The sequence below is a fragment of the Euleptes europaea genome, chromosome 4, assembly GCF_029931775.1.
Source record: "Euleptes europaea isolate rEulEur1 chromosome 4, rEulEur1.hap1, whole genome shotgun sequence".
In the NCBI taxonomy this organism is placed as follows: domain Eukaryota; kingdom Metazoa; phylum Chordata; class Lepidosauria; order Squamata; family Sphaerodactylidae; genus Euleptes; species Euleptes europaea.
Window position 1 is genome coordinate 16,044,620 of NC_079315.1, and position 27,147 is coordinate 16,071,766.

General features: G+C 46.1%; 1 protein-coding gene across 1 annotated transcript; it reads left to right on the forward strand.

Annotated features, from left to right (window-relative positions):
* On the forward strand, positions 1 to 26,758 carry TBC1D2 (TBC1 domain family member 2). The gene is made up of 13 exons (XM_056848934.1): positions 1 to 37; positions 1,426 to 1,549; positions 2,904 to 3,042; positions 3,882 to 4,018; positions 4,670 to 4,842; positions 5,520 to 5,903; positions 9,087 to 9,197; positions 11,840 to 12,024; positions 13,012 to 13,488; positions 17,401 to 17,521; positions 23,827 to 24,012; positions 24,255 to 24,376; positions 26,557 to 26,758. The coding sequence occupies exons 2-13, from the start codon at positions 1,444 to 1,446 to the stop codon at positions 26,756 to 26,758; spliced, it is 2,343 nt and encodes a 780-aa protein (XP_056704912.1). The 5' UTR covers positions 1 to 37; positions 1,426 to 1,443.
* The last annotated feature ends 389 nt before the right edge of the window (positions 26,759 to 27,147 follow it).

Here is a 27,147-nt window from a genome sequence, read left to right on the forward strand (position 1 = left end):
TGAAATCAGGACTCCCAGCAAAGAATTTATCCTTAAGGTATGTGAAATACATGTTAGGCTGGGGGGTGGAACCGGGGAATTGAGTACCAGGTATTGTTGTCGATGGCTAGTCAGATGCCAAGGGGAAACTCATACGAAGAAGTTGGTTTTAAGTGCCAACTTTCTCTACCTTTTAAGGAGAATCAAACCAGCTTACAATCGCCTTCCCTTCCGCTCCCCACAACAGACGCCCTGTGAGGTAGGTGGGGCTGAGAGAGTTCGGAGCGAACTGTGACAAGCCCAAGGTCACCCAGCTGGCTTCACATGCAGGAGAGGGGAAACTAACCAGGCTCACCAGATTAGAGTCCGCCACTCATGTGGAGGAGTGGGGAATCAAACCTGGTTCTCCAGATTAGAGTCTGTCGCTCTTAACCACTACACCAACCAAATCCTGTCCTTTTGGCACCTGACGTGAACTAGGGATGTGCTCCGGAATGACTCCCCGCACTCCTAAAGCTGTTGGTAGGTGTGATGAAAGTTGTGGGGATATTTATAAAAGAACTAAATCTGTTTCAATGACTGGATGTTCATTGAATGCTTGTTTTAGCCTTGTTAACATCACTGCCAGGAAAGCATTAAAAAGTCTGGATTCCCCTGGGGTGGTTTACTTAGCTATATCCACTTAGAGCTGGGTTTCTAGTTAGCTGGAGTCCAGTATTCTCCCCTTAGATCTTCCACAGTTTGTAGCTGGAAAATTTCAGCAGGCAAAAAAAAAAGATTAATAAATCTTAGTATTTTTATAAAGGGGAACAGGGTTATAGGGAAATGGTACTGTTTAGGAGATAGTGTTGTGGTTTTAATGTCTGTGGGAAAAACATAGGCAGGTTTTTTTACATTGAGTATTGTATATGCTAGGCTGGTTATATTGCACTGTTTTTCTAATTCTGTAATTTGCCTCGGGTCTTGACAGCTGTCTATAAAGGAAGTAAACCAATCAATTTATTTGTCACTAACACAGGGCCAAGTTGGAACACGGATCATTTGGATACTTCTGTTTTTTTCCAGTTTATTGGCAAAGATCAGGGACGCAGAATGGCTTGATCATGTTATCGGCACAATTTTTTTGTTTCCCCTTACAAAATGCTCTGATTCATTCAGATGAAGGGTTGTTTCGTCTTCAGAAAACTGCTGTTTATCATGAGGGCAGCCTTCTGCTTTTTGAGGAAGTCAGAAGTCAGTATCCTGAATTCCTTCTTCTTCCTGACCCATCATGAGAGGCACGAGATCAGGAAATCCCATTACTTGCTTAACAGATCTCTTCCAGCGAGGTTCTCTTTGCTACCAGACTCCATCCATGGCAGAATTGAGTGGTATCTACAGGTGAAACCTGAATGACAAAGATCATGATCTGACCTCTTTTATATTGTTTTAAAATTTTAACTACAGGCTATCAGTAAACAAGCCATGATGTACTGGTTGCAGCAGTTACAGATCAAGCGTTGGGAGTTTTGTAATAACCAGCCTTGGAGTTTGGTAGAGGATGCGGTGAATGAAGCCCAGTTCAGCTACTGTAAGTAACAGCTATATAACTGCATTAGACTTTTGCCCCCCAAACAGGAGGTTGGATTGTCATCAGCGAATCTCGAGATCACAATGTTTAGTTAAAGATCTCCTCCAAGTGGTGGATATTAAGCAGAAAAAAATGGGAGCGGTTAGAGAAAAATCTCACTGGGCATAATGAAAAAGCCCAAATCTGTCGTTCATAGCAGTTTTAAAATGAAATGGAGGCGGTATTGTGCAGACTTGTTGATTAAGGTAACACCCATTACCAAAAATATTTTCTGTTGTGGGGGAATGGTTCTGTTCCCTCTGAAAATATAAAAGCCAGCAGTTATTAGGATCTGCCAAAGACTAAACCCTCAAGCATCTGTTTGCCAGGATGCCAGAGGTTTTTAACTCAAAAATTATTTATCCATTTACTTCAGTTACACCCCACCTTTCTCCGCAGTGGAAAAACAAAGTGGCTTACATTATCCCCTCCTTCGCCATTTTATCCTCACATCAACCCTGTAAGGTAGGCTAGGCTGAGAGCGTCTGACTGGCCAAGGTTCCCCAGTAGGGTTGCCAGGTCCCTCTTCTCCTCCGGCAGGAGGCTTTTGTGTGTAAGTGTGTATGTGCGCGCACCGATGCACGCACGTCACTTACGGTTTAGAACCAGAAGTGCTGCCTCACAAAGGGCCTTTACCTCTTAGTTTGAGTGGTAAAGCGCCCCTTACCACTCAACCTAAGAGGAATAAGGCTCCTCGCGAGGCAGAACTTCCGGTTCTAAACCGGAAGTGACGCGCACGGTATGCACGCGCGCAAGCACATTTGCCCACCAACCCTTAGGTGGTCGGCAGGCAGAGGGGTTAATTGCCGGGGGTTTGCCCGCCACCAGCGGGCACCTGGCAACCCTATCCCCCAGCAAGCTTCCACAGCAGAGTGGGGATTTGATCCTGGGTCTCCCAGATCCTAGTCTGACCCTCAAGTCATTACACCACGCTGGCTCTCGGAAGGTTTTGCATTGGATTTGTCACTCTATAGATGCACATTTTCCCCATCTGAATTCTCAAAACTCTGCATGGCGGCTTATTGTTGTTTTGAGAATATGGATGGGGAAAAAGTTTATCTAAAGAGTGGCAAATCCCATGCAAAACCTTCCATGAATAAATGGCCTTACTAACTTGAAGCTGGGCAGTAATAGTAAGGCAGACCAAAACAGAGATTTGCATTTTGTTTGATGGAGCATTTGTCCTGTCGTTTGCATAACAAGAAGCCAAAAGAACGCACCGGTTGCATATTTTTGTTCTCCGTGGCCTTTCGGCTGCAGCCTTCCTTAACTCCATCAAGTATTTTGTAGCTCTTTCTCTTATCTGTCTTTTTAGCTGAGGCGGAACACGATTTTTTGCCCCCTGTGAAAACTCCCACTGATGCGGTTGGCATAAAGACAGCTTTCCAGCTTGCTCCCCAGCCCTCCGTATCCTTTCAGAACATCTCCCTCAAGCACCCGTGGATTGAAATACAGTAAGTGGTTCCATTTACTGAAATTCTAGAAAAGGGGCTAGTTTGTTTTGCCAGTAACAACAGAGAGCCTTGCGGCACCTTGAAGATCTACCAGTGTATATCGCCAGGAGTTTTTAAAGGCAAGAGTTTAGTTTGTCAGATGCATTAAGTAGACGAGTGATTCCCCAACATGTTTCCTGGAATCCACTTGTTTCTTCCCCAAAGCATCTTATCTCCGAAGCAAAGAGCCTGGTTTTCCTCCACCTCACTGGCTCAGGAAGTACTTTATAAGAGACCGGGCGATTTAACCCATTCAGAAAAAGTTGCCTCTATCATAGGAGCATGCTTGGCTTGGGACTTCCTAACATTTTGTGAACCTTTCAGCCTTTGTGATTGTGCCCAGCCTCTTTGACAGCTGTTATGTAACTGGTCCCATTCCCCTATGGCAGACATTTGACTGTTTCCACTAATCGTTCTCAAAATTCCACAGGTGCCTATAACTTCATCGGCCTGATCTTTTTGGGTGTGGTGCATATGCTTGATATGTGGAAAGGATTGTTATGCATGGTGAAATTAAAAGATAAAGGTATCCAATAGCAGAAATTAACCCCCCCCACACACACACACACCATTTCACATAGAAAATAAGCATGTCAGGAAGATTAGGCTAGAACCTTTCTCCTTGGCATCTGGATTTCCTTGTGCAAGGATTTATTTATTTTTTTTGGAGGCATATTCAGTCCCCATCTGACATGACGTAGCCCAATGACATATTTTCCTCTTCAGTGAAAATTAGGCCTCTGTTTCAATTGTTATTACAGCTCCTTCCTGACCCTTTCCTGATGTTTTTGTGATCTCAGGAACACCGTGCATAATCTTTGTGGCAGCCGGCCAAACCGAGGAGACTGTGGTGGTATGTTTAATTCCGAGGAGACCCAAGAAAATTTCGAAATCCTAGCTGAGGAAGAGCATGTGGAAGCAGAAGCTGAGAAAACAGGTGCTCTCTCTCTCTCTCTCTTTTTTGCACATTTCATTCCCGTATAAAGAGTACAACATTGAGTTGTGCCCAGTGAACATTTTTAGCACCTGTACCAGGGCCATGAGGTACGAGAAACATCACTGTGGTGAGCTGGGCTGAGCCAATGAAGAATGGTTAGGGTGAAAAACTATTCTGTTCTAAGCAGATCTACCTAAAAGTAACTCTCGTTGAAATCGAGTCTTTGGAATAATCTATTGGGGTGCAAATCTCACTGAGTCCTGATCTGGATGGCCCAGGCTAGCTACATCTTGTCAGATCTTGGAAACTAAGCAGGGTTGGCCCTGGTTAGTACTTAGAAAGGAGTCCACCAAGGAAGTCCAGGGTTGCTACGCAGAACCAGGCAATGGCAAACCACCTCTGTTTGTCTCTTGCCTTGAAAAGCCTATGGGGTTGCAGTAAGTCAGCTGCGACTTAACAGCACTTTTCCACCACCAAATCTCATTGATCAAAAAATTTAAGCATTTAAATATGAATCTGTTAAATCTAGAGGAGGTAGTGTGCACCTCCCATTTCCTCAGTATCGATCCCAAATTGATCTTAAACCAGTCTGATATCTTCCCTGGTAAACGGGAACATGCCGTCCTTTAACCCTGTTTGTTTCCTCCTCAGCCAGTCCAGAAACCCAAGAAAATACAAGGATGAAGACCAAGCCTGCCGTGACTCGAAAAACCAAAAAAGGAAACGGTGCTTTCTCTCGCTTTGCAGAAGGGACAGGACAGGAGAAAGTAGCCTCCTTAAAGCATCAAGCTTTAGTCCTCACAGAAGAAGTTAAATCCCAGAAGGTAAACCTGACATAGAAATCCATATTTAGTAGGGCTTGTTCCACAGTTTTTTAACACATAGATATGGGCTTTAAGTAGTGACACAATAGATACGTTCATAGATATGTTCTGGAAGCTTCCTGGGTGCACTGTGTGTGTGTGTGTGTGTCCATTTCCACTATGGACCTTCCTCTTGACACTGTTTTCCCAACCTGAAGTAGAGCAATTCCCTGCTTTCTGGGACTGTTTTAGATCAGGGAAACATGGGAGGGGGAGGTTAAGCTCCCTCTCCCTGCCTGCCACAGTCCTGATCAGACCATGGAGATGTACCCAGGAAAAATCTGTCATAGAATAGTTACTTCCATCTGATTGACTAACCAGAGTTTGCTGTACAAACCACCGTTTAATAAACCATAGTTTATCATGATGTCTGGATGCAGCCTACAACTGCAAAGTTGTGAGTGGATTTTTTTTGGTTTGGGGCTGTTGTGAGGATAAAATAGAGGAGAACAATGTACACCACTTTGCGCACCCTTGGTAGAAGAGCAGGATAAAAAATGTACTACATAAAAATAAAGATGCCATTTTATATACACAGAACTCTTCTGTCAGCGCAAAAACAGGACATCTAGAAATAATGAACTGCAAAGTTGTGAGGGGATTTTTTTTTTTTTTTGGCTTTGTGTTTTCTTCCTCAGGAACTGGTTAAACTTCTCCACAAAGCTCTGGAGGCAGCACAGCAAGAGAAACGGGAGTCCTGCCGGTACCTGGCTGCCACTGAGACAGACAGGCTGGAGCTGGTGCGGCACAAAGTCAGGCAGATTGCAGAGCTGAACAAGCGGGTCGAAGCGCTGGAGGTGGAGGGGAAGGACCTGGAGAACCGGCTCGCTTTGAAGGAAGAGCACGTCGAGGAACTGGAGGCCCACGTGCAGCTCCTGATGGAGAAGAATCAGGCCAAGCAGCAAGTCGTCCTGAAGCTGACGGAGCAGCTCAGCAGGGAAATGTTGGACTCTCCTGGGGAGGCAGATTCCATTGCCGCAGAGACCTTGTACAAGCAGCAGGAAGAGATTGAACATTTGAAGGTACACTTGAGGCAAAGCCAGGAGCGAGCTCAGCCAGACGGTGGGGCGCAGTGTCATCCGGCCACTTTGGTCGTTTATGTCTGGGTACTTTCACTCACGTTCACCCACTGTCTGTCTCGGTTGTTCCTTGGAGTTACGCATGAGTTTTCCCTCCATTAGAGATGACCTCGCTGCCAGCTCTCACAAATCCCAGGACTTCCCGTTCCTCTGTTAACCTGATTCTTCCCTTCCCTGAGCTCAGCCCGGCTGAAATCTCTGTGCATAAGGCAAAGTGCAGGACACATGAGCTTAGTTTCGCTCACAGGCAATTACAAAGCAGCATGTCCAGAGGTGGGGATTCAAATACTTCCTGCTTCCTGGGAGCTCTTTCTGAGCAGAAGAAAGGATTTTTAAAACCGAGGCTTGGATTTCTCCCCGTCCCCCCTCTTTTCAGTTTGTTCCGGTTTTTGTTTTATGTTCTTAAAATGCTTTTTTATGTGGCAATTGGGTTTGGGGGGAGGGAACGTGCAGTAAAGCCAGCTACGAAGCAGCATTTCAAGGGGTGGGGATTCAAATACTTCCTGATTTGAGCTTGGAAACCGCTGGTGCATAGACTCCCAACAGGAAAGGGTGGGTCCAGCGAGCAATGAACCTCAGGTAAAACTCCCATGCATAAACAACCTTTGTCTCCACACTCTCCCAGTTTCACCTCGGGTGTATGTTGGCCCTTAGTTTTGTGCTTTCCATTTTGTCTGATGCATCCATTCCAGCTCCCAACTCCCCTTCTCCAAGCTCCTGAAGTTGAAAGCTTAGCCTGCTTTATTTCACTACCCTCCTGGTTGCAGGAACAAGTTAAAACACTGTGTATGCTCCCTAGACCTTTGAGGTGAGTCACTATATTCCGCTGTACAACTCTATGCAGAGGTATTGTGGCCTGAGCCCATTGAAATCAGTGAGCTTAAAATGGAGTAACTCTGCATAGGATTGCACAGTTAGTCTTAGAAATAAATACAAATAAATGAGTAGTTAACACAAGAACAAAGAAAATCACCAGTTCACCTGCCTGTGGTCGTTTATGCGTGGGATTTTTTCCTGAGTTTCGTTGCTCGCTGGACCCACCCTTTCCTGTTGGGAATCTATGCAGCAGTAGGCTCCAAGCTCAAATCAAGTCCCCGACCCTTTAAATGCTTCTTTGTAATTGGCTTACTTTGCAGTGCGTACTGTGAGAGAAAATCCCCCCCAAACCCAATTGCCATATAAAAAAGCATTTTAAGAACAAAAACAAAAAACGAAGCAATCTGAAAGGAAGGGGGTGGGGAAGAAGCCCAAGCCTCATTTTTAAAATCCTTTTTTCTGCTCAGAAAGAACTCCCAGGAAGCAGGAAGCATTTGAATCCCCGCCCCTTGATACAGTACTTTGTAATTGGCTGTAGTGCTTTCTTTGAGAGAAACCAAGCTTCTGTGTCCCGCACTTTGCCTTATGCATGTGGATTTCACCCAGGCTGAGCTCAGGGGGGATGGAAGAATTGGGTCGAGGGACAAGAAGTCCCAGGATTTGCAAGGGCTGGCCGCGAGGTCATCTCTAATGGAGGGAAAACTCATGCATAACTCTAAGGAACAACCGAGACAGACCAGGGGTGAATGTGAGTGAAAGTACCCATGCATAAGTTACCTATAAATACCTGAATCAGACACACCTGCCTAAAAATGTGAAGGCTTCTCTCATGGTTGCCTGGAGGTATGTCTTGGGCTTATTTTTCTCTGAGATAGCCCACCTGTGTCTGCACTTTACCCCTCCAAATTGTAGGTGTGGTTTGCATGATTAAATGCTCTGACCCCCCCCCCCCAATCCTCCACAAAGAAACCTGGCATGTTGAAAAGGGTCATATCCCAGCTTTCTCCTTGGCATTTTTACATGAGCAGGTTTTTCCCCCATGTAAGCATATGAACCCCCAACTGCAATCTGGTGTGCCTTTTGCCCACATTTGGGTTCATCAGCTTCATGAGAACGAAGCCTTCATAGCTGCTAGAGACCAAACAACTAGTCTGGTCACGTGAGAGCCAGCATGGCGTAATACTTAATGTGGTGGACAAGGATCTGGGGGAATGAGATTCAAATCCCAACTCTGCCGTGAAAGCTCCCTGGGGGACCTTGGGCCAGACACTCTCTCTCAGTGTAACCTACCTCACATGGTTGTTGTGAAGATAAAATGGAGGAGGGGAGAGCGTTGTAAGCCACTTTGGATTCCTGTTGGAAAGAAAAGTGTGGCATAAAATGAAGTAGGTAAAAAGGTAAAGGTAGTCCCCTGTGCAAGCACCGGGTCATTACTGACCCATGTGATGACGTCATATCCTGACATTTACTAGGCAGACTATCTTTACGGGGTGGTTTGCCATTCCCCAGTCATCTACACTTTACCCCAAGCAAGCTGGGTACTCATTTGACCGACCTCGGAAGGATGGGAGGCTGAGTCAACCTTGAGCCGGTTACCTGAAACCGACTTCCGTCGGGATTGAACTCAGGTTGTGAGCAGAACTTTTGACTGCAATACTGCACCTTCCACTCTGTGCCACGGGACTCTATAAATGAAGTAAATAAAATAAATAACCACTGCCAGGAGGTGGGGTTGTTTTATAGGTAGGGTTGCCAGGTCCCTCTTCACCACCAGCGGGAGGTTTTTGGGTCGGAGCCTGAGGAGGGCGGGGTTTGGGGAGGGGAGGGACTTCAATGCCATAGAGTCCAATGGCCAAAGCGGCCATTTTCTCCAGGGGAACTGATCTGCATTGGCTGGAGATCAGTTTAATAGCAGGAGATCTCCAGCTAGTACCTGGAGGTTGGCAACCCTACTTATAGGTCCCTTTCCATGCCAGAACTAAGCAGAGGGATGCTGCCTTCTACTTAGGCCCCGAAGAGCATCCATATTCCCTTTTGAGCCTTCCATGTGGCAATGTTTAGTTTCGAGAATTTCATTCTCTAGCTCCTAACATAGCACCTTGAAACAAAAGATCGCCTGACAAAAGTTAACCAGAAAAATGACTCACAGTTGGGTGTTATCTATGTGACTGTTGCATTTGTATCCTTCTACAAGCAGGCAATGAGAACAAGGGCTTCTTGTTGTAACCCCCCTCTCCCCCACAGCTAATGAATTATATAGTTGTGCTGACAGTTTGTTTTGAATGGTTTTCTTCTTCTTCTTTTTGCCAGGATGATCTAGAAGCGTATAAAACTCAGAACCAGTTCTTGAATTCTGAAATCCACCAGGTTACTAAAATCTGGAGCACGGTGGCACAGAGGGAGAAGATCCTCCTGATGAAAGTAAGGAATCACGTTACATGCTCTTTGGAGAGCCAGCATCTTTGGCCACGCCCTTTTCTCTGTAATTTTGGGTTTGTAGAAAGATTCTTGTCTCTCTCTAAAATGCAAGCTCCCTACATTCCCTTTCCCTTTCCTAACATTCTGTCACACTTCACTGTGATCAAGAAATAAAACCTAACAATGGTCTACCCACATAGGAGCGGGCTACACCAGGATGGTGTAGCGGTTGGAGTGTCCGACTAGGATCTGGGAGACCCAGGTTTGAGTCCCCACTCTGCCACGGAGACTCACTGGGTGACCTTGCGCCTGTCACTCTCCTTCGCTTTCATCTACCTCACAGGGTTTATTGTTCTGAGGATGAAAATGGGAGAGTGTCGTATCCCGCTTTGAAGAAGAGTTGGTTTTTATATGCTGACTTTCTCTACCACTTAAGGAAGAATAAACTGGCTTACAATCGCCTTCTCTTTCCCTCCCCACAACAGACACCCTGTCAGGTAGGTGGGGCTGAGAGAGCTCTAAGAGCTGTGACTAGCCCAAGGTCACCCATTGAATCCCCATTGGGGTATAAATACCTTAATAAAATTTTCAAAATAATACTGGGTTCACCAAGGTCATTTATGCATGGGTACTATCACTCATGTTTGCCCCTGGTATGTCTTGGTTGTTCCTTGGAGTTTTGCATGAGTTTTCCATCCATTAGAGATGACCTCGTGGCCAGCCCTCACTAATCCTGGGTCTTCCTGTTCCTCTAATAATTCGATTCTTCGATCTCTCCTGAAATCAGCCTGGGTGAAATCCCCATGCATAAGGCAAAGCACGGGACATGGAAGCTTGAGGGAGTGACAGTTCTCTCACAGAAAGCACGACAGCCAGTTACAAAGCAACGTGTCAAAGGACGGCGATTCAAATGCTGCCTGCTTCCTGGGAGTTCTTTCTGAGCAGAAGAAAGAATTTAAAAAACGAGGCTTGGGTTTCTCCCCCCCCCCCGGTTCCTTTTAGAGAACTCCTGTTTTTTAAATGCTTTTTTTCATGGCACTTGGGTTTATGCAAGGGCGGGGGGGCTTTTCTCTCACAGTAAGCACTACAGTCAACTACAAAGCAGCATTTCATGGGGTGGGGACTCCAATGCTTCTTGATTTGAGCTTGGAGCCTGCTGGTGCATAGATTTGCAACAGGAAGGTGTGGGTCTAGCAAGCAACGAACTTCACGTAAAACTCCCATGCATAAACGACCCAGATTTCCAGAACAGAGTTTTTCCTCAGCTCATAAAGCATTGCCCAGTGTAGGGCATCCTCTTGGCATGCAGAAGGTCCCAGGTTCAATCTCTGGCATCTCCAGTTACAAGGATGAAGTAGTAGGTGATGTGTAGGACCTCTGTCCTTAGACCCAGGAAAACCACTGCCAGTCTGAGTAGACAATACTGGCCTTGATGCACCAATTGTTTGATTCAGGATAAGGCAACTGCATGTATTCATGTTTTCATCTTTGGTACCTCTTGGGATTACCCCTTGACCCCTATGTTAGTGAATGGCTGGCTGCCATTAATTCCACCAGAGAAAAGTAGGGTGCAGCACATTAGGTTCACATTATGGGGGCCAAAGTGGGTGACTCCTAGGGTTGTCAGGTCCCTCTTCGCTACCAGCGAGAGGTTTTTGGGGTGGAGCCTGAGGTGGGTGGGGTTTGGGGAGGGACTTCAATGCCATAGAGTCCAATTGCCAAAGCGGCCATTTTATCCAGGTGAACTGATCACTATTGGCTGGAGATCAGTTGTAATAGCAGGAGATCTCCAGCTAGTACCTGGAAGTTGGCAACCCTAGTGACTCCTAATGATGTTTGATGGCATTGTCTTCATTGCTATGGATCCCACAGTGGGCACATTTTGGAAATAGGTGGGTAAAATTGAGTAACTTTGCCAAAAGTGGAAAAACGGACTTTTATAAAAAGCCCATTGATCTCCCTTTAAGCCTGAGAATTTAGACCTGGGGTGTCGTCTGTGGGCCGCCCTTGAGAGCTCTTATCCAGCCCACGAGCCAGCCGAGGCAGCCACCACCACCCCACTCTCGATCTGGGCTGTCGAGGCATGGCCCATCCAAGTGGCATTTCTGTCATATCCCAGCCCTCGTAACAATCGAGTTCGACACCCCTGATTTAGACGGTCTGCTCCCACTCACTAGCCAGAGGGCCAAGAAGAAGAAGAAGAGTTGGTTTTTATATGCCGACTTTCTCTACCACTTAGAGAATCAAACCGGCTTGCAATCGACTTCCGCTCCCCACAACGGACACCCTGTGAGGTAGGTGGGGCTGAGAGTACTCTAAGAGAGCTGTAACTTGCCCAAGGTCACCCAGCTGGCTTCGTGCGTAGGAGTGGGGAAACAAATCCAGTTCACCAGCTTAGCCTCCACCGCTCATGTGGAAGAGACGGGAATCAAACCCGGTTCTCCAGATCAGACTCCACCGCTCCAAACCACCCCTCTTAACCACTCCACCACACTGGCTGTACCCCTTTCCTCCTCGCAAGCAGGACGCTCGAGAGGAGGTTCAAAATTGCCCACAGACTATTGCCTGCCTTATGCGTTACTGCTCTTGAGGCAGCAAACGTCCTGATCGGCTCTGACGGCAGCAATCCCCTCTTTCTGTCACAGTGTGCTCGCTTGCAAGCCCACAACTGCCAGATGGAGAGCAAATACCTGATGATGTTGCGGAAGCTGCAAGGACTGCCGGACTTGGCCAGCGACCATGCGGAAATGGTGAAGGGCCTCATCCAGGAGGCGCTGCAGTGGGGCGTGAAGGAGGAAGCCACCGTTCCTGTCCAGCAGAGCCCAATCAAGTAAGAGCCCAACACGTGTCTTTGTACATCATGGAGGGTGGCTGTTTTTAGTCGCTCTTCTAATGGTGTCAGCCCTACGATTTCGAAGGGCTTAGGCTGGAGTGACTCCATGTAGGATTGCACTGTGGGGCAGAAATTCATTTAGTGAAACAGAACAGAAGTTCAGTGGCACCTTATTCAAATAAATATTGTCCGTCTTTAAGGTGCCACTGGACTTTTGTTCTGTTTTACTAAATGAGCCAATTTTAATTGGTGAAGAAAAATTCTGATCAGAGGAGCTACAAATCAAGGGAGACACTTTTTTTTTACACTAGTGGTATGTTAGTGTAATAGAAGAATTTCTCCCTCTCTCATAGTACTAGAATGCGGGGTCATCTGCTGAAGCTGGAGGGTGAAAGATTAAAAACAGATAAAAGGAAGTATTTTTTTACACAATGCATACTTAAATTGTGGAACTCCCTGCCCTAAAATGTGGTGATGGCTACCAACTTGGAAGGCTTTAAGAGGGGAGTGGACTTGTTCATGGAGGAGAGGGCTATTCATGGCTACTAGTCAAAATGGCTACTAGTCATGATGCATACCTATTCTCTCCAGGATCAGAGTAGCATGCCTATTATATTAGGTGCTGTGGAACATAGGCAGGACAATGCTGCTGCAGTCGTCTTGTTTGTGGGCTTCCTAGAGGCATCTGGTTGGCCACTGTGTGAACAGACTGCTGGACTTGATGGGCCTTGGGCTGATCCACAGGGTTTTTCTTATGTTCTTAAGATATTAAAGGTGACCTCAGTTTCTGACAGTAGGTGATGGCTTTTGTAACTTCGGTAATTTATTAAAGGAAGTATAACTGCATGATATCTCAAGAGGGTACCTACTTTGAGGCCTTAGTGTGATGGGTATTTTTTCAATTTAATTGGGTAATAAATGATTATCAATCGATAGTCATAGTAATCTGATCCCCCCACCCCTTCTGCTTTTCTCACCGGCCAGTCAATACGATGACTATGGGTTTATGACAGTTCCCGACTATGAAGCCGAAGACTGGAAGCTGCTGGCAAAAATCCAGGCATTGGAGATCAAGTCCAGTCACCTCCTGAACCAGGATGCTCTGGAGAAACCCCTTTCCGAGCGGTGGAATAGCCTCGGGGAACTGATTCCTTCCTCGGAGTTAAAGAGTCTGCTGCGCTGCGGTGTCCCGGTAGAGCACCGCCAGAGAGTCTGGAGATGGATCGTGAGTCACCGGGTGCAACATATCCGTTCTCCTGGCCACTACAATAACTTGCTCAAGCAATGTGAGGTTGCCGATCATCCGGCTTCCCGGCAGATCGAGCTGGATCTGCCCCGCACGCTGACCAACAATAAACACTTTACGTCACCTACCTCCCAGCTTGTTCCCAAACTCCGAAGGGTTTTACTGGCGTTCTCCCGACAAAATCCCACCATTGGCTACTGCCAGGGATTGAACAGGTAAGGAGTCCTGGCTTATTAGTACAATTTTTTAACTCTTCAATGCTTGCAAATTGCACCTTATTGATTAACTATTATGTGTTTGACAATGATTCCAATGTAAAATATGAAATCGTGTTTAGGATGATTGCTTATAATACAAGGGTCCAAATGTGCAGGAATATCTGGAGTCTGTAAGAGCCCCCATGTTAATTTCCCTTAGGATATTCCAGACCCTTATTCCCCCTCCCTGCAAAATAACTAGGAGGTATGAGTGACAAACTACTCCATGCTTAATGTCCTTGTTTCAGTGCAACTGATGAAACCCAAAAATTAAAACACACACGGAAGGGGGAGTTTTAAATTGTTCAAGAAAAACCATTCACCCGTTAATTGTAGGAAAATATATTTATTTGGAAGGGGCATGGATTAGGGAGATTTTTTTTCACCTGACGTGTTTTATCACCCCTGTTGTGGCCCTAAAGAGTGCAACTTGACATTGAGGGGCAGGCAGAGCAGTTTGGCTCCAGCGGTTCAGCTGAGTGGCAAATCCTGACAAGAATGGTAGTTCCCTGATGACAATATGGTCGGCCAAAGTTTGCCGTGGCTATCTGTCAAGCAGAGTGATTCGTCGCTAGAAGCATAATCGGCTCTACTCTTATGCAAGGGCCGTTCCTTGATTTGTATGAGACTTGGCCCTTGGATGAGAAGAGAACACGTGGCCCTGTTCTCAAGGGGTCATAGTCCCCATGGGGTTTGATCAGTACTTTTGGTTTCCAGTCAGATGCAGTCTATGGTGTATCAGTCCATGCCAGACGAGAAGGACATTGCCATAAAGATGAGGCGAAAGTCCAAATGGCAGCTTTCAAATTTTCCACTGCTCAGTGTCTCTGTGCTGATGACATCTGGTGCAGTCCTAAGCACTTTAATTCAGAAGCAAGTTCCCCTGAGTTTAAGGGATTTATTCCCTAGTAAGTGGGTTGAGGACTGTGGTCATTATCACCCATCGGCCATTTTGAAGCACAGAAAGTTGTCGGCTTTGAGGGACTTCAATGCCATAGAGTCCAATTGCCAAAGTGGCCTTTTTTCTTCAGGTGAGCTGATCTCTATCGGCTGGGGATCAGTTGTAACAGCAGGAGATCTCCAGCTAGTACCTGGAGGTTGGCAACCCTATTGGCAGTCAATATTGTAGGCCCAGCTCCCAAGGAAAAGTGACTAATTTTGGTGCTGCATAGAGTTCGAGAGGAAAGATGAACCTGGTCTTTAACAAAAAATATGTCTTTTTCCCTTGCCCTTGATGCTGGTGTCGGGTGCTAAGGGTTTAAACTGGTTGTGAGGGCAGTGCCCAGGCTCTGTAGTTTCTATGCCACCCTGGCACCTTATAGGCAGAGGGACCCGTTGGATTGCCACTCATCTGATTACAAGTTTAAGGCCCACAACAGCATTGAATCCTCTTTGTTATATTGAGGCCTGCGATTCTCCTCAGCTTGTTCTTTATGGGCGGTTGTGTTCTGTCACCTTACAACCACTGGCTCAGTCCAGATGTGATTCAAAAACCATGGTTTCGCTAAACTTAGCTTCAGTCAGTGGGTTTGAATGCAGGTGACTTTGCTAACTATGGTTTAGTTGTCAAAAAGGGCAAGAGTCCAGTAGCATCTTAAAGACTAACAAAAATATTTTCTGGTAGGGTATGAGCTTTCGTGAGCCACAGCTCACTTCTTCAGAAGTGTCTAAAGAAGTGAGCTGTGGCTCACGAAAGCTCATACCCTACCAGAAAATATTTTTGTTAGTCTTTAAGCTGCTACTGGACTCTTGACCTTTTTGACTACTGCAAACAGACTAACACGGCTACCCACTGTGAATTATCTTTATGGTTTAGTTGGGGGACATGAAACCCAGCTACGGAACCGGGGTTTGAAGTCGATTTTTAGCCACAGTTAGTCTCAGCCATGGTTTTGTGTGATGCGGGGAAATGGGAATCTGGCATAACCCTGGATTGTTCCTCAGCCCTTGTTACAGCGCAGAACAGGATACTAGTCACATCTCTACAAAGGAGATTTTCCTTTTTTTCCTTATTATTCGTTATTTTTCAAGGCCGGCCAGGATATGGATGACTCTGCCAAACCCTGGTTGCATACAGTAACCATGGTTAAAACCAAACCATGTTTTCATGGTGTGTCTGAGCTGAGCCATTGGGATGGAGAATGCTTGAAATGCCTCCTGGATTAAAATTCCATTGCTGCATTTGTCCTCTGCGGCTGTAATCCAACCAAGCTATATCAACGCAAGAAACAGAACCATTTGCAGAGCCGGGGGCTTCTTAAAAGTTTCCCCTCTGGCTGTTTGCACTGCTGGAGGGGAAACAGCTTTTCAGGTTAAATACTGAATGGAACAGCGGGGCTTCCCCTGAGCTTCTGCATACAGTGTGGCCATTTATGCAGGGAAATTTTTCGCTTGGTTTCCTGCTCTCTTGGTGCACAGTTTTCTACTGCAAGGTTTCCAACCCCTCTGCACGGGACATTTTGCCCCACAAAACATCCTGGCATTCAGGAGTAATTTGCTGCAATGAAGAAGTCATGGCAAAATGCAGCTCGTCAGAGCCCCTCCCCCCCAGACTAGAGTTGCCAACCTCCAGGTACTAGCTGGAGATCTCCTGCTATTACAATTGATCTCCAGCTGATAGTGATCAGTTCACCTAGAGGAAATGGCCGCTTTGGCAATTGGACTCTATGGCATTGAAGTCCCCTCCCCTCCCCAAACCCCGCCCTCATTAGGCTCCGCCCCTAAAACCTCCCGCCAGTTGCCAAGACCTGGCAACACTATCCCAGACCCTCTTTCATTGGCTGTTTCCCCCCCCCATGGAAAATCATGTCACCAGCCCTGCTAAGCCCCACCGTGGTGCTGGGCATTAAAAAAAAACAAACCTGGCCAGGTCAGCGTTTGGGGGTGTTTCGAAGTGGGGAGGGGGGAGCTGCTCTGTGCCCAGAGATATGCAAATGCTTCTTAAAGTGGGTAGATCGGCGTTTGGGGGTGGGGGGAAGCAGCTCTGTCCACAGACACATGGCAAACGCTGCTTAAGCTGGGCAAGCACATTTTACCTATACAGCTCCTTCCCGCACGCCACTCACTAAAAAAAATGGCTTCCAGGGAGAGGGATTGCATGAAGGAGGAACAAGCAGAATAGTAGACATGGGGAGGCATGGGGAGGCATGGGGAGAGAAACCCGAAACTAAAACCTATACATGGAAACGGTGGCGATTTGCCTCGCTTTGGGATCGGGGAAAACTTAAAATTCGCACTAAAACAGGTTGCTTAAAACACGAGTCAAGTGCACAATGGGGACGAAGTGACTTCTGAAGGTATGAAAATTCCATATAACTCCAACAAAGCCCCGATGCAGTCCTGCAAGGATCCCGAGGCAAGTAGGGTAAAGGTAAAGGTAGTCCCCTGTGCAAGCAACGGGTCATTCCTGACCCATGGGGTGACATCACGTCCTGACGTTTACTAGGCAGACTATGTTTATGGGGTGGTTTGCCAGTGCCTTCCCCAGTCGTCTACACTTTACCCCCAGCAAGCTGGGTACTCATTTTACCGACTTCGGAAGGATGGAAGGCTGAGTCAACCTTGAGCCGGCTACCTGAAACCGACTTCCATCGGGATCGAACTCAGGTCGTGAGCAGAGCTTTTGACTGCAGTACTGAAGCTTAGCACTCTGCACCGTGGGGCTCTCTCCCAAAGCAAGTACTCGAGCATAAATGGCCTGTGAGTTTCAAAGAAACCCCTGACTCCTCACCATTTCCCTGTGTTGTTTTCCCTGTGGCCTTAGGGGACTATCCTAGAGGATCACCAGTTCCTGCCCCACAGTTGTGAAAATCCCTAGTTGTAGCCGTAGGATTACATGTCTTATTTATAGCAGTGTCTCATTCATCCTAGGTTAGCAGCTGTAGCCCTGTTGGTCCTAGAGGAGGAAGAGAACGCTTTCTGGTGCCTAGTCCACATTGTCGAGAACCTAATGCCTCTGGATTACTACAGCAACACGCTGATAGGCTCACAGGTAAATCCAGCAGACCTAACTAAGCCAGACAATAGGATAGCCATAAAGCAATGGTCTCTTTTAAAAATAATTAACTTTAATTAGAATATTATTAAAGTATCCAAAAGATAAATGTTTTTGCAGCTGTGGAACATCTGCTCTGGAGGACTTATACCACTACTTATTTGAATGCCCTCTATATGTGGAACCCAGGGCTAAATTTCTTGCTGGGTTGGTTTCTGGCCTTAACACTTGTCCTAGTGCTGAGAAATTAGTATTTTTGTTAAAAGATACTGATGGGTTTGTTTCTTATAGGACTTCCCTGTATGCTCTGGAGGCAAAGAAAATAAGGTCCAATATGGTTGCTAAGAGAGCTGAACCTTCGAGCTGATTTTAATAGTTGCTAGGTCCCATTGGCCGTTTGGGACACCACTGCAACTTTTAGTTATTATTTCTCTGTATGCATCAATTTAGCATAGTTTTATTATGTATGTCATATGTATTATTAATCCAGCATTTTATTAACCTCGTACTTCCTTTTATTACATATCCGTGGTATCCTGGACATGTTTGTAATGGCCTATGGCTAAATGCAAATAAAGCTATTACTTTACTTATTAAAGTATCATTATGAAAACATTATGAGGAGTCCCATGGCGCAGAGTGGTAAGCTGTAGAACTGCAGTCCAAGTTCTGCTCATGACCAGAGTTTGATCCCGACAGAAAGTTGGCTCAAGGTTGACTCAGCCTTCCATCCTTCCGTGGTCGGTGAAATGAGTACCCAGCTTGCTGGGGGTAAAGGGAAGATGACTGGGGAAGGCACTGGCAAACCACCCCGTACACAAAGTCTGCCTTGGAAATGTCGGGATGTGACGTCACCCCATGGGTCAGGAATGACCTGTTGCTTGCACAAGGGACCTTTACCTTTTTATGAAGACAGTGCTTCAATAAAAAAACCTAAGCACTTCGGGGTTTTTTAAAAAGCCTGGTCCTGCACACAAACTCAGAATCTAAAAGAGACAAGTATGAGGGAAGAATCTGGCACAGGTTGAAAGGATTTCTGTGGCTCTACTAACTGCATTCGGTGCAGTGTGAGGTATCAGCCAATATAGTTGTTAAGAGTGTTGGGAGACCAGGTTTCAAGTCCGCAGTCTGTCACACAAACTTGCTGGGTTACCTTGGGCCAGTCACTCTTTCTCAGCCTAACCAACCTAGCAGGGTTGTTGTGAGGATAAAAGGGAGGTGAGAATGATGTGGTAAGCTGCTTTGTGTCCTCATAGGGGAGAAAAGTGAGGGGAGGGGGCCGTAGCTCAGCAGTAGAGCATCTGTGTGGCATGCAGAAGGTCCCATGGTTCAGCATTTCCAGTTGAAAAGATCAGGTGATAGGTGATGTAAAGAACATCTATGAGCTTTCGCGAGCCACAGCTCCCTTCTTCAGATATCTTTGAGGTGCTACTGGGCTCTTTCTCTTTTCTCTATGGCCTCAGTGTCTGTCCTTCTGCCCTTAAAAGACATTTTCCTGGACCTTTCTCCAGAAAGACATAAACATTCAAGTAATTCAATCATATTTTTTAAAGCCCACACACAAATCATGAAAGTTAAATATGTGCCCATTTATAGATTAATTTGTTAAAGACACACACTGCTCTGGTGGGTGTTCAAACAATGCCAAGACACGCTCAAAACAATAAATAAATCGCAATATAAAATCAGTGATCGCAGATGTTAAAAAGCGCAGATAATACAAAGAAGGTAAAAGACAGAATCGTTCATAAGTGTGTAAGAGATGATCAAATTGAGGAAGGCTGTTAATTGGAGAATAAGTGAAAAAGGCATAACTTTGTAAACATGGTGAAATGATGTGTTAAAAATGGAAAATGGACTGGAATTGCTGTTTCTGTCCCTACATTGTACAAGTCACTGAATAGAGGAGACATTAAGTTCCCTAATGTATTTAAATATAATCATGGTAAGATTAGCAGCAATGGGCTGAATGTTGCTAAAATGGAACAAGCAGGCTTTATCACCCTTTTCAGACACATCCTCTGGCCTTGTTGGATTGGAGAGTCTAATATCAAAGTCAGCCAAATCTGAGGATACTTAAATCCGGTGATTGGAGCTGTGAACAGGCAAGATAGATCTTTCTACAAACCTGAAAAATGCCCCCGGTTTGCAAAAAAATCTGAAATCTAAAAAGATATACATTGGGGTTTTTTTAAAACCCCAAAATGATAAAAGAAGCACCTGTAGCTTTAACAAATGGATTCACTCAGTGGCTGTTGCTAGGCAACCACAATCTTCTAGCCCTAGTTTCTCTGAGTAAATGGCAGGGGGAGGGCCTGGGCCATGGTTTTCCTAGGCAGAGGCTGCTGGGTGAGGGAGGGAAAGCTGAAGATAAAGGGGAGATAAACCTAGGTTGGCTGCTGGGTGGGAAGGAGAGAAGGCAGCAGGAAGAGGCTACGGGGCTTTTATGAAAAGTTGATTTAAATGGGTTTAGAAGGTTGTAATAGGGTTGCCAGGTCCCTCTTTGCCACCGGTGGGAGGTTTTGGGGGCGGAGTCTGAGGAGGGCGGGGTTTGGGGAGGGGAGGGACTTCAATGCCATAGAGTCCAATTGCCAAAGCGGCCATGAGGATACATGCGCTTTTGAATTCCACATAGATGCATTCCCTAGCTGACGGTCATTTGAACCCTCCTTTTAGCCTACGGGCTGATTAATGCTAACAACGTTGGAGCTGAAGAAAGCCTTGAAACGTGATTTACGACTAGCCATGCGTTCTCCTTTTATCTTGGTTCCTTGGCTGCACTTCTTGGATTTTCTTATCTCTTACTTCTGGACTATTGATGTTTGACCTTATGTTTTGGACTGGATATTCCTGTACTCGTTGTGGATTGTATTTAGTCTAGAGCACTAATTTGTGCCACAGATTTGCTTGCTCTACTGCATGATGTAATGCTTTTCATTTCATTTCATTTATCATTATGCTTGTTAACTTTATGCCTATAAATATTGTCTACACATTCAGAAGTGCTTATATGATTTTTTGTATAGTTTGCATGTTCATTGTTTGCATCATTATTTTGCATTTTTTACCCAGTGTGGTGTTATACTCTTGAGCCCTCGTGCTACCATTTTCTTCAACTACGTTAACTTTGGCACAGGTGTTCCTCATTATTGTAACTACCTGGCAGTTGGCAACCCTAGATTGTAATTCTGTTTAGGATTGCGCGGTTAAAGATACACTTGAGCCCACGGTCCGGCTAAAAGGTTAGTTGTTAAAGCAACAAAATAATTTAGAACGCAGCCCAAAGCAAGTCTACGGAACCCTTCTCAAGTCCGTTCCAGTGGGGTTTATGCTCAAGAAAACATTCTGGGGATGGCAGTGTTAGTCATCTATTTAATTTGTGTCTGGAAACAACAATGCAGCACGTTGTCCATAGTTGTAATTCTTAAAAGGCAGTTGCGACTAACTGAAGCCCCACTGAAACTATAGGGACTGTTTGACTTTAGCTAGATTGAGACCTCAGTAGACAAGGTTTTTTTTTTTCCAGACCGTTGCACGAGCAATTGAGTAATTGACACAAGGAAGATGAGTGGTTGTTCCGTCATCTATTAATTTCCTAAATGCTGAAATATTCTCAGTGTCAGTTCCTTCTTAGTTTTCCGTTGGGGGGAAACCTAGCCCTTGAACAAGTTCTGTAATATAATTCCTTAAAGCGTTGGCTGTCAAAGAGGTTGAAAGAACTTGCTTATGTTGTCAGTTTTAAATAGGAAGGTTGGGGGTCACTTTTGGTAAAACGCTGGACAGGCTTAGGAAGTCAGTGCAGAACACTTTGCTCGGCTCAGACCTCAAACTTCCTGATGTCCTTACCATGGTCAGGACCACGCTGTGAGCTGGCACGCTCCTTCCTTCCTGTGCTGACGTTCATCCTTCCCCCTTAAGTTTGGGAGCTAGGTTTGGATAATGTTGCAACTCCATCAGCAATATCCATTAACCGGGGCAAGTACCAAACTGTAGTTGAAACCACGGTTAGAAGCAAGTTGACAAATTGTAGTTTAGGCTAAGTGTGCTTGGTGAAAACACCAGTGCCAACATAACAGTAACCATGTTTAGCTCCAAAACTGAAAAAGGTGCATGTGTGAATGCCCATATCGGACAGGAGGAGGAGTATGGAAGACTATGGGGTGCTCCCAATCACTTAACTATAGTTAGACTCTGGGCAAATGTAGTGTTCCCTATTTGGCAGATATCTTGATGGCCCAAGCTAGCATGATCTTGTTGGATCTCAGAAGCTAAGCAGGGTTGGTCTTGGTTAGTACTTGGATGGGAGACCACCAAGGAAATCCAGGGTTGGTACACAGAGGCAGGCAATGGCAAACCCCCTCTGTTCGTCTCTTGCCTTGAAAGTCACACAGGGTTGCCATAAATCTGCTGTGAGTTGATAAAACAAAGCACAATAGCAACTATTAAGGTTGATAAACCACACACCATACACGTTTCGGCCAACTGGCCTTCATCAGTGGTCAGATAAAATCCCATATAATGCACACACAAATGATATACAAATGTATCACAATATATGAACAGAATTATAGGGGTGTATATCAATTTTCAAATTTGAAAGCCCACTAAGGTGGAATACCTGCAAGTTGTTCTACTCTGGGCTATACTAGTCTCCCGTACAGAGTGTGCTAGTATCAACCTGGTAGTATCAACCTGGTATAACCAGGTTCCTGGTGGGACTCGATTCAGGTACTGATCAGGCATCGACCAGATCCAGATCTGTTTAGCTGTACTGAGGTTGCTGTATCATGTGTCTTTTCAATCATACCCTTTTTTCCTTAAGGTTTTTATTTAACAGATCTAAGGGGAGAGGGAGAAGTTTTTTTTAATCTGTTTATATCTGGAATTGCACACTATTTTAATCTTGTGAATGCGTTTGACTGCCGTTCCAATGCCCTTCATTTCCTTTTAGTATTAGATAAAATCCTCTAATTGTTTCTTTGGCTGGATTGATGCGGTAACTTTCTGTAAACAGGATTTAAGCTCTTTGTCAATAGAAATGTTGAATGTACGAATAAATCCAGCCCTCCTAGAATCAGAAATGTTGAATGTACGATTAAATCCAGCCCTCCTGGAATTAGTGGGACAAAACTGGATTGCATTTCATGTATTTTTTTTCCGACCGACTATCATGGGGCGTTAAAAAAAAAAGGGTAAAACAATATACGTTTTGAAAAGGACGTTATCAGAAAACCTTCTTTTGAAAGAGCATTCAACACAGTGGCATGTATCCAACCATGGAGCTCCCCAGATAAAATGGCATTTTCAATTCCAGAAGAGGGAGAAGCGATTATGCGGATTCCCCTCTCACGCTACACCTTGCCCTTTATACTGTTATTCAGGTCCAATGACACACACACCCCCAACAAAATTTCTGGGGGCTCAGTGGGCTTTAGCAGGAGGGAGAAGCGGTAGAGACCCGAATAACAGTATAAAGGGCAGTATACAACAGTTTATCAAACAGTATACAACAGTATATCAACTGTACCAGTTGATGGTTGTATGCTCGCCCGTCAGTGGGAGGGCTGACTAGATCAGGAGATACAAATGCACTGATGCCTGCGATTTGAAGGATGCTGAAAAACTGTAGCTGTACCAGGGGTGGTCTTAGTGATTATGGAGTCCTTGGGCAAAAGTCCAGGATGGGGCCCCCAAATCACTGGCACCTCCTTTGCCCCCTTGCTGGCCCTTCACCTGTGCAAGGTATGTAGGAGCCACCGCTGCTGCCAGAAGCCAGCAGCTCGAGCCCCAGACAGGGCAGGTACAAGCAGCGTGAGGACCTGCAGTGTGGTATAGTGGTTAAGAGCGGTGGTTTGGAGCGGTGGACTGGAGAACCGGCTTTGATTCCCCACTCCTCCACATGAGCGGCAGATGCTAATCTGGTGAACTGGGTTTGTATCCCCACTCCTACACATGAAGCCTGCTGGGTGACCTTGGGCTAGTCACAGCTCTCTTAGAGCTCTCTCAGCCCCACCTACCTCGGGGTGTCTGTTGTGGGAAGGGGAAGGGAAGGTGATTGTAAACCGGTTTGATTCTTCCTTAAGTGGTAGAGAAAGTTGGCATATAAAAACCAACTCTTCTTCTTCTCTTCCCCCTCCTCCTCCCCCATTGGGTGGGAGGGGTCGTAAGCTGTCGAGACTCCCTTATTGCAGGGCCTGGGGCGGCTGCCCATGTTGCCCATTGGTTAAGACTGTCTCTGGGATAAACCCCCTTGCAAACAAGGATATTCATTATTATTGCTCTCTTTTTTTGCCTGAATTCAGGTCGACCAAAGGGTCTTCAAAGACTTTTTGTCAGAGAAGCTTCCCAGGCTGACAGCTCACCTGGAGCACCACCGGATCGACCTGGCCCTTGTGACGTTCAACTGGTTCCTGGTTGTCTTTGTAGACAGTCTTATCAGTGACATCCTCTTCAGGGTCTGGGATGCCTTCCTGTATGAAGGGACAAAGGTAGGAAGCACCCTTTCCGTCCGTGAAATCCCATCCACATACTATGTCGGTCTCCCAAGGCAGAGACGCTTCAGCAGCAATGGATAATTTGGCCATGCTCCTGGGTCCTGGGATGGTTTTATCGAATGTGCATCTTCCTTTCTCAGTGCCGCCATCATTATAGCCTATGAAGGCATGGTTACCACCCTCCCACATTGGATGCGGTCAATTCTGACTGTTGGCCGTGTTCTCCTTTGCTATAGGTGATATTCCGTTATGCTCTGGCGATCTTTAAATACAACGAAGACGCGATCCTGAGGATCCAAGACAGCCTGGAAATTTACCAATACCTTCGGTTTTTCACCAAAACGATAGGTGACAGCAGGTAACAAAGATGGGGCTTCTTCCTTGTCAAGAGTTTGAGGCATGGAGTGGAGACTGGCAGACAGATAGACTGGCCTGTTAGAGACTTATACAGGGAAAAGCCAATTTGTCGTTCTGGGAATGGGAGAAATGCAAAGACTATCCAGATGGTCAGTAATGAAACCACAGACTGGAAACCACATTCTCTGAGGAAAACTGGAAACCAGGGAGTCAGGCCGAGCAGAAGTAGATCAGGACTAACTAAAATGAGTTCCCCTTACACAAACCGGGCCTGTTAGTGCGGTTCCTCGGAACCTCTTCAAGGGTTCTTCAGTGAGCCGATCAATAATGGCAGACACACTTCTCTGAAGTGTGCTCACCAATAATGATCTTCTGCAATGTTCAGCCAGAAGGCAGCATTATGCATCTCAGGGCACACTCTTTTTCTGTCACAGACCGTGATGGTGAGGATGCACAGGCCTAGTCAGTTCTCTGTGAACCAAATAGTCGTAGTAGTAGGTTTATTGTACATGGCCATAGGCCTTTTCCAATCTAAAACATAATAAAACAAGTTAAAAATTATAAAACTAATAAAATCCAGAAAATGATAAAATTCTCAAATTTCACCCAACGTTCAGTTTTTCACTGAGACAATATATATAAAACAAGAAGGATAAAATTTGGCTCTAACTGTCTTTTCGTCAAAAAAAAGTTTCTGTTCATTTAATGGCTTTCTTTGCCCTAATTTTCCTGGACGCCAAAGCGTAAAGCGTCATTTTTCGGGAGACAAAAGAATCCACATCTGATATTTAAAAAAAATTAATTTCTCAGCATCAGATGAAGAGTATAGAGTAGTTAATATGTTGGGCAGGAACTGTGAACTAAATATACATTGGCCATAGAACATGCCCCAGAATCCCTGAGAAACACACAAGGGTTCTTTAGAAGACACCTGGATAGATTTCCCTGAAGGTATTACATTTTGAATAAAAAGGTAAAGGTCCCCTGTGCAAGCACCGGGTCATTGCTGACCTGTGGGGTGACGTCATATCCTGACGTTTACTAGGTAGACTTTGTTTTTTACAGGGTGGTTTGCCAGTGCCTTCCCTGGTCATCTTCCCCTTTACCCCCAGCAAGCTGGGTACATTTTGAATAGCTTGTTTCTAATAATAATCAGACCAGTAACATGGTTAAAGATGTGGGGGTTCCTGAGGAATAATCCTGAGGAACACAGTGAGATTGAAGATTCTGATGCTGAACAACCCCAAAGCTTTGAGCCTCAGCTTACAGGCGAGCCGCCGCCGCCGCTTCCCAGGCAGCTTTTTCTCCACCGCCACTCCCTTCGGAACGTCCAGACGCGCACATGCGTGCCCCCAGCCATTCACCCGCTGGGCGTGCGGGGGGTCGCGGGGTTGCCTCGCTGTTGCTGGGCGGCTTTCCTGTGGCCAACAAATCAGGTCAGTGGCAGGCTTGACTTACAGTTATTTCTGCAACAATGCAAAAATAATGATAGTAATGATAACCCCAAAATTGCATCCTTTGTATTGCATACGTTGGGTTGCGTGGATGGGCGCGTTGTTCTGCAAAGCAAGAGAATAAAGGGGGGGTTAATCCTGGCGTGCACGTGCAAGATCCGGCTGCAGTCCCGGGTGGGGCTGCGAGAGGAGGTGGGGAGGGGGCTTGCTCGCGCATGGCGTGCCGATTGACACCTGTTCAATGCGTTGGGCTCCGTCTACTGTAGCGTGGAGGAAGTGGGGGGAAGCAGGGCGGGGCAGGGGAGCCTGCAGAGAATTGCACAAGTCTTCCCCCCCCCCACAGTCCCCGCACGGGGACAGGCTGTGGCTCAATGGTAGAGCATCTGCTTGGCATGCAGAAGGTCCCAGGATCAATCCCCAGTATCTCCAATTAAAGGGACTGGGCAAGTAGGTGATGCGAAAGACCTGAGACCCTGGAGAGCCGCTGCCGGTCTGAGCAAACGATACTGACTTTGATGGACCCTTGGTCTGATTCAGTATAAGGCAGCTTCATGAGTTCATGTGTTGGGTTTTTGAAAAGCTGCCCCATTTCTGAGAGCCACCCCAGTCTTCTGAGGGAATAGAGAGAGCCTGAGGAAACTTCCACAGACCTATCCAGGAGATACATTGAGTCTGGGCTCTCGGCTTGTGTTTTTGCCCGGCTTTCACGTAGTTCGTCCTTTTCCAGGAAGCTGATGAACATTGCCTTCAGTGACATGAATCCGTTTCCCATGAAGCTGCTGCAAAACCGGCGCGGAGCGCACAGGTTGAAATTGGAGGCCGAGCTGAGAGAATTGGAGAGGATAAAAGACCAGTACGTGAGGGAACAGGCCGAACACGTGGCCAGTCACCTGGATGGTGCTGTGAGCGAGGACGAAGAGGAGGGGTAGCTTCTTCCTCTTTGCCCCTCTTCAGACGTTTATCCTCTCAGAACAGAAAGGCGGCTGTTGTTTTGTTCATGTTAAACTATGGTACCCTTGAGCACTGAACGGAGGTACACTGGATTGCTTTTCAGCTCCTCAGAAGCAATTGTACACTATGTGCAATTGTACCCACCAATGTTCTTTCCGGGTATAGCTAATGGTGTTCTGTGGGCTGGATGCCACTGTGCTATAAAATGTACACTCTGTCTTTCTGAATCAGCTCTGGTACGGTTCAAGGTCTCCGTTGAGTGGTCTGTTCCTTCCCCCTTGTCCATCGCTCAGTTTTCTTGTCCTGTGTGGCTTCTAGTTATCCAGCACCCAAACAGAGAATTACTAATGGGCTGTTGCTGAGGGGA

Bases quoted from the DNA above. Each gene is read 5' to 3' on its own strand.
- TBC1D2 (XM_056848934.1), top strand. From the start codon at position 1,444: ATGATGTACTGGTTGCAGCAGTTACAGATCAAGCGTTGGGAGTTTTGT. The intron at 9,198-11,839 runs GTAAGGAATCAC...TTTCTGTCACAG, and splicing joins AGAAGATCCTCCTGATGAAA to TGTGCTCGCTTGCAAGCCCA. The intron at 12,025-13,011 runs GTAAGAGCCCAA...CTCACCGGCCAG, and splicing joins GTCCAGCAGAGCCCAATCAA to TCAATACGATGACTATGGGT.